At 39.1% G+C, this 7,712-nt stretch overlaps 1 protein-coding gene across 6 annotated transcripts in view; it reads left to right on the top strand.

Moving 5' to 3' along the window:
- Nucleotides 1-7,126, top strand: part of NAV3 (neuron navigator 3) — a 502,425-nt gene extending 495,299 nt beyond the window's left edge. For 5 of the 6 annotated variants that reach the window (XM_079304164.1, XM_079304161.1, XM_079304165.1 and 2 more), the window contains 2 exons: nt 2,032-2,235; nt 4,405-7,126. In XM_079304164.1, the coding sequence (XP_079160290.1) occupies nt 2,032-2,235; nt 4,405-4,524 (324 nt within the window). In that variant the 3' untranslated portion in view covers nt 4,525-7,126. The remainder of the gene's footprint in view (nt 1-2,031; nt 2,236-4,404) is intronic. The other variant, XM_079304162.1, reaches the window with a different exon arrangement.
- Nucleotides 7,127-7,712: the final 586 nt, after the last annotated feature.

Consider the following 7,712-nt stretch of genomic DNA (forward strand, 5'->3'; position numbering starts at 1 on the left):
TCCTGCCTTAGTTTAAAACCATTCTCCCATGTCCTATCACTATCTGCCCACATTAAAATGTAGTTCCCCCTCTTTTTTCTAAGCCCCCTGGAAGGTTGCAATGAGGTCTTTCCCAGGAGGATAACTCTGCTTCTCTAGGTTATACCAGAGGAGGTTAGGATTTTGGATAATTCCACATCTTTGGAGGAAACCTGTATCTTTACATTAATCCATTTCCCATTGTTTTGTTTTTCCCCCAGTGTTTAATTTGCTTTCTCCCTTTCTCTTTTTATTTTTTTCGTTTATGCACTGCAACTCTATGTCCTCTAAAAAGATGCTTTGTGGAAAGGCATCTTTTCACATGACACCAAAAGAAATCATTGCATAGTTCAGGGGGGATTGTTATGGAGAAGGCAAGGAACTGTGTAAGCAGCTGCAGTTTCTTTATCACCTGTATTGACACAGTGACATACTGATGCAATGGAGGTTTAGAATCTTGCCTGTTGAATATCTCATGCTTTCCTAAAACTGCTTCTCTCTCTGGGAATTACAGTGTTTATGCCTGGTGCAGAATGTTGCCAAACATTTGATAGAACAGCCACAGTGAGATTAACAGCACTTGTTTAGACCAGCTATAAAAATGCAGTGATATTCTTTATGCTCATATTTTACCAAGCATACAGGGTAACTGCTTAAATGAAAACTTCAGTTGTGCAGCAGAAGATGGCAGCATATAGAAGAGAATATGTTTGTTTCATGAGCTGTACTGATTTTTAGCTGCTTTGGATGGCTTCCATAGAATAAAATTATTAATAAGAAGCAGAAATATTTTATATCATATAATTAAGTGTTCCTGGAACCAAAGAGGAATAGAAACTGCCTTTCTGGTTGGGTACTATGCAAACTCACTTGTCAGATATAGGATTTACAAATCTTGCTCTAGATTCCAGAAAAGATTTAGTTGCTCTTAATCTCAGATGAAGGGAAGTGCTACAGCCTGGAGTTAGCCTGCTGCCTCTGAGAAACATTTCTCTTGGTTTATTTAGGCAGATCCCTGTTGTAGCAGCCTAGCTTCAGTGCAGGGCAGAATTCTGAGTATCTCTGTGCCTAATACAGGGAACTTGGGTGCCTAACCTGCAGCTCTGCATTCAGGAAGTGCCTGGCAGCAGGTGTTGCAGTGATAAGCACAACCCATCATTCTGCCTTTATCACTAAAGTCCTCCCCTGTTATAGTCCCTTTAGGAGTGCAGCCCACTGCATCCTCCAGGAGTGTGTGCCCTGCCAATAGCACAGTGTTCTTTGAGGCAGGAGAAATTACAAAAAAGCCCTGCTGGGTGATTCCCCATTGCAGTGTGTTGTTGTCACAGCTAAAGGAAATCTTTAAAGCAGCAAGCAACCATTAAGGGCCCTCAGTTAACATGTTGATTGTGAACAGCAATACAGAGTAGGGTAAATTTTAGTGACAAAGCTACCAGATCTCCTAATATTACAAAATTATCATTCTTACTTTCTCTGTCCTCCTCCCAGATTCATAAGCATTTTATGCTTCATAGTAAGGAAAAATATATCCCTTGTGAAGTTCTTCTCTTAACCTTCTGAAAGTTAAGACTTGTAGGATAAGGACAAATGTCTGCTCCAGTATCTCATTTTGCAAGGAAAAGTGAACAATAGTTCAAAAAGTGCCACCTTCTAATTCACTTCAAACAAAATCCAATTTTAATGCATTTGATAGGTCTGTGTTAATTTTCCTGATATGCCTTTAGCAAATTACCTGGAGGTCTCATTTCATGTTGTATCAAGAACTTGCTCTTGTCTACAAATATCACAAGTTATGGAGCATTTTCCACCTTGCAGCTACTCTGTGTAATGAAGGAGCACTAGTGGAAATGATCTGATCCCCATAAGGTCTAATTTTGCCTGAGTACTGAGAACATCTGAAAGCAAATCTCTTTCTAAAGCAGTTTAGATGATTTTGATGACTTTTTTTTTCTGCTGTTGCAACTGTTACTGAAAACTCTGTCGAATATTTACCTGTGTTATATCCATATACAGATGTATGGTAAGAGAGCGCCCTGGGAGGATCCCTCCAAGTGGGTAGGTGATACCTATCCATGGAGCTCTGCAACTCTACAGCATGAGTGGCCATCACTACTTCAGTTAAGGCCTGAAGATGTTGGTTATGAAGGTTATGCATCAGCAAAAGAAGGAACAACCTCTAAGCATGTTCCACAGACTGATACAGAAGGGGATCCCTTGGTAAGATTCAAACTTTGGGAAAAGGATTTTTAATATGCACTTTACTCTCACATGTTAAACTGTACACTGTGCAGTAAAAAAGTTCTGTGCACCTGTTCCAGAATAGGCTTTTAAACTGAATCCTTCTATAATGTGTGAAAATGTTGAAAATTAAAGGAAGCAGGAGGGCATATATCACCAACACCTTAATATGTCCTTACATTGTTTGTATTTCCAATCTTCCCAGATGTATCTGGTACTATGTATCAGGTCTTCATCATTATGTTGTTTGGGTGCCACTCTCCAGCAGCTGATTTATCTATTTTATCATTAAAACATCTTTCTTCATCAGGCAGTATTTCATCTACATTGTACAAATGAAGGACTGTGATATTCACATTGTCTAACTTACCTACTGTAGAGAATTTAGTGAAAATAGAAATTAGTCATCCTCCCATTTCTCTAATATTTCAAGATAACTGAAGACTGTATAATAGATTTAATGTAGAAGAAATGCAATTGTGGTGGCATTAAATGATAAGAAGTTGATTTCCCTCAACGCCATGTGTTGTTTTATTTAAATATGATCCCAGACTTTCAGGTTTACCATTGCCTCCTCTGATAATGGTCTATTAAAATGCATATGTTGAACTGCTATTGTTATGTAGTACTTTCTCTATGGACTGCCTTTATGAGAATTCGAAATACCATTTTAGAGAACTGTATTTCTAGAATACAGGCAGCCCTTGGAAAAGCGAATTTGTTAGGGAAGAATACATTTAACTCTTAACACTGTTAAGAAAACAGTTTTTCAGCCTCATTTTCTCACATTTGAAAACAAGCCTTGCATCCTGAAGAGGTGTAGAAAATCATCTTATTTGAACTCCTCTCGCATTCCCTAAGCTTTCAGGTGATAATTTGACCCTGTGATTTGGGTTTCCAGTGAGTGTGTTGGACAGGCTTCCAGCACAGCATAATCTCCCCTATGGTGAAAAGGCTATGGGCAGCTTGAGTTCTGTGTCCACTCACCTCTGCTCCCTGCATACTGTGGTCAGCATCTGTACCTGAGTAAATATCAGGAGCCTGAAAGTTGTGCCTGGAGGGTTTGCCCCCACCTCCAGTGGAGCTCATGAGTGGACAGACACTGCACTTGTGGAAACAGAACACATCTCATGCAGGCTGTATTGAACACCCATCACAGGTATCCTGTGTTCACAAGCATGGATACCTATTAAAGCCTCAGCAAAAGCTACACAAAATTGTTGAACGCTCTTGAGTGCCTAGAGAAAACTTCACTGTGCAAGTGAAAGCACAGAGATGTAAGGATTTCTGAACAAACTGGAAATAAGGGCTTGAAACACAAGTCAGTAGAAATACATACTTGGCTTTGGTTTTTCTTTGCCTGCTTTTTGTAACAACAGTGTATTTGCTCCTTGAAAACCACTGAAGTGCTGTCAACATTGTTTGCAGTCCTTAGGATGCTGGCAGAAGTGGATGCTTTATAAATAAAATCATGACCATTATACAGTCAGGCATCAGGCATCCAAGTAATTTTCTGGATCTTAATGCTGCTATTTGATGATTTTCAGATGGATTCCAGGTATCAATAATCCCTAAATTATGGAGGGCTCTACTGTCCTGGGTAGGAGGATCTGTTGCTGTTCCACTCCTGAGATCAGCCCCTCAACAGCAGATGGGACTCATTTATGAAGCAGCTGGCATGAGTCCACCCCTCTCTCATTCCCTCCCCTCTTTCTCTTGTAGAGGGGGTATGTTACTGTGATTTTGTTTTCAGTTGCTTTTCCAGTGTAAGGCATCTACACCATCCAAAAATTATCTGGAAGCTTGACTGTCTCCAAATATGGGCCCAGATGTCCAGTTGAGATACAGCTTCCTTCTTCTGCCAGTATTGCAGCTGCAGCTGGCCTCACCCCTGAATTAAAGAGAGTTATCAGACAGCTCCATTGCATCCCTGTTTGGAGCTTTAAACTTTTATTTAACAACCAGAAGGCAACAAAAAGTGTGCCAGTAGGAGCTGCTAACACCCTGCCCTTTCTGAAATCCTTTTGTACAGCCACTCACCTAGGTACCAGCACACCTCATACAGCAAGGGAGCTTAATTAAATTTTAACACGGCCACTGCAGAATTAGATGAGATGAGATTATGTAAACATTGCTTTCTTCTTTCAGATGAATATGCTAATGAGGCTTCAAGAGGCAGCCAACTATTCGAGTGCACAGAGCTGTGACAGTGATAGCACCAGCCACCATGACGACATTTTGGATTCATCCCTCGAATCAACTCTCTGAAAGGGACAAGTCTTGCTGTAGGATGATGGTAAAATCTGTTTCCACTAGACCACTGCCAGTATTAAAGCAGCACACCATGGTCTCTGAGTAAGAATGGTGTGTTGTAGGGAGGCAGGAGACCTAACTCTGCAAAGTCAGGAAGAAAAATTGAAGTGGAAAGCTTGAATTAGTTTAATTTCAAGGCATTTCAATACCTATGGAGCCAAGTAAGACTCCATTTGTCAACTGGAAAGTGCCCTAGACCAAGGGCATCTGAGCAGATTGCACACGTGTTAGCCAAACTGGAATATTTTTTTCTCCTTATCCTCTTTGTCTCTCTCTGTCTCTCTGTGTTTCTCTGTACAAGTTTACAGCGAAACATCTTTGGCTTTTTTTCCTTTGGTTTACCCTGAGATGCTGCATGAACAATGCAGTCTTCTAATTGTCTTCTAACCTCTGTTGTGCCGCATGGTGCTGGTCACAGGACGGCAGTGGTGCTTGTGTTACACACTACTGCCCATTCCAAAACGAGTAAAAGATGATAGTAACTCAGAAAGCACAAACAGTATTGTGCAATCACCAGAAAACATGACTGTGATATGCTGGATAAGTGCCAATTTAATTCTAACTGCCATGGTCACGGTGATGCGCTCCATCAAGTTTTTAGTACACGAGTCACAGATTTTATAAAGTTATTTTTACCACAAGGGTCTTTTTTAACCGCCTGCCCACTCCTTAACAACAGTTTTCTACCAATTATTAACCAACACTGATCAAAGGCTTTTTAGGGCTTCATTTGTTTGAGCCTTTTCAGTGAAAGAAGGAACATTTCTTATGGTGCTGTCTCACTGCCTTAAAACAGATTTCTAGAACAGTTTTACAGTTGGTTTAATTCCTAAACCATTGGTAATTTACACTGTTTTTTTCTTCATTTACTAATGAGAAAACATCAGTTAACATAGTAGCCTCATATCTGTATATCATGATTTTTTAAAGTAATGGATACGAGAAAGAACAGTTGCTATATAATATTTTTATCTTGTGAATAAATTTCTCTGCCTACCCTCAGAAGTACACAAGGAACCTAAACCCACTTTCACTGCCACCTAAATGCTGACAAAATAGGCTCAAATCCATTTGGTCCCATGGAACGGAATTTTTGGGAGGATAGATGTTTTGAATACTTATCCAGCAGAGCTGGATGCACTTGATGCAGCATGAGCACAAATATATGGGTTTTGTTTGTTTTTTGGTTTTTTTTTTCCTTTTTCTAGTTTCAGCATGTTGTTTTGATTGCTATAGTTGTACATGAAGAATTCAGCATAAAAGAACACTGAAGCAGTGATGTCCACTGTGGAAGAGGAAGAGTTTATACTGTAAAAGTGGGTTGGTTTTGCACAGTCTACTGGGTGGGTATTGTAAATACAGAGAAAAAGAAAAAAAAAAAAAAAAAAAAAGAAAAAAAAAAGCCTTGCACAAATCAAAAACAAACAAACAAAAAAAATTGTATTTTATTCTGTTGGTGTTAAGAGATGTTTCACTTGCTGAGATTTCCTGTATGTTGCAAACAAATACAGAATGCAAAACCTAAAAGCTGTTATTACCTGGTGTGTTTGTCCTGTACTTACAGTTGTTACGACTATGCAGGAGCTATCAATGCTACAGTTAGCACGTTTCAATATCTGTATGAAACCAATACATTTTGGGGGGAAAAGTCTGAAAATGTTCTAAGTTCATATGTCATGGCAGGCTACAACCAGACTGCATCTGGGCTGCTCAGAGTAACTGGAAACACTCTTCTACCACAAGAGCCATGAGGTTAAAATAGGTGCACGTGAACAAGGAGGTACCTAAGGGCTCTGGCATTGTGTAGTCATGTACTGTACACCTCCATGGATGTTACCTTCGGGATGTGTATCTGGTGCTATTCACTCCTCGTGGCCTCCCCGTGGCCACCTGCTGTAACTTTACAAAACCAGTGCAGTTTCCAAATGGCACTGAGCTGCATCGCTGAATCTAGAGGTTCCTACACGGTGCTACTGCCCTAATAAAACTCTGAATTTATGCACGTAGGATTCAGTCGGACCAACATCGTGCCCCCCAAAACCTGGATCCATTTCTGATGCAAAATGTCAGTTCATACACCTTGGCTGACTCAAATAACTAAAGCAAAGCTGCTCTTTCTTGTACCTGTGCTCTGAGCAAACCTGCAAATCTTTTCCTGCCATATTTAGTTCACAAACACACAATATTACGTATACAAAACTTCCTGCAATACATCTCAGTGAGTCCACCTAGTTTACAACTCAGAAATTGTTTGTGAAACATTTGTCTGTACACATTTTATATTTTGTACATTTTTGATGTAACATATCTTGTAAATAGACAGAAACAGTGAAATAAATCATCTGAAAATTTTTGTAGTCTTTGTAAAACCCTAATAATAAGTATTTGGTGTCATCAGACTTAACTGGATGATGTATTTTCTATTGGTTTATTGTTCCTCTAGCTTGTAAACCAGCTTGCGTTTTTTTTTTTTTTTTTTTTTTTTTTTTTGCAGGTGTGCACACTGTATCTGTCTAAATTATTACTTTGCCATTAAAGTGGAATTATTTATTGAAAACACAGTCTGGTGTTTTTGAAGTCAGGACTACTTAACAGATATTATTTCAAATCTATGAACATGAAAACAAAATGGCACACTGAAGGATATGATTTTTCTGTGTTCAGCAGAATTAATCTCTGTAGAAACAAAATTAAGTACTGTTTCCAGTTCCAGTGATTCAGCAGGATTGTTGAATGGCTGTTTCCTTGGTGGGAACAGTTTATGCCATTCAGAAACAACTTCACAATCTCCCCATTCTCAGGATTATTTTAACATTCAAGCCTATTGATTTTAGCGACAAAAAATCCGTTCAAAACCAGTGAAGTATAATACCTTATTTTGAAAACCAAAGAATTTAGAGCTGCTTCCTGAACAGGTATATATATCAATATTATTTTATAGAATTCAAAGAAGAAAAGTGTAATTTTCTTAGTCACCTAATCATAGACTTTGAGTTTGGAAGAGATCATTATGCTTCTGCAAGTTGCAGCATCTCAGCTGTAAATCTCAACAGCAGGTCTGTAATTTCTCCTGGAAGTGCAATATCCCAGGAAAGACCTTTAGACATATCAGTACAGAGCAAAAGATTCATCACCTTGTTAAA

Source organism: Erithacus rubecula (assembly GCF_903797595.1).
Source record: "Erithacus rubecula genome assembly, chromosome: 4".
In the NCBI taxonomy this organism is placed as follows: Eukaryota; Metazoa; Chordata; class Aves; order Passeriformes; family Muscicapidae; genus Erithacus; species Erithacus rubecula.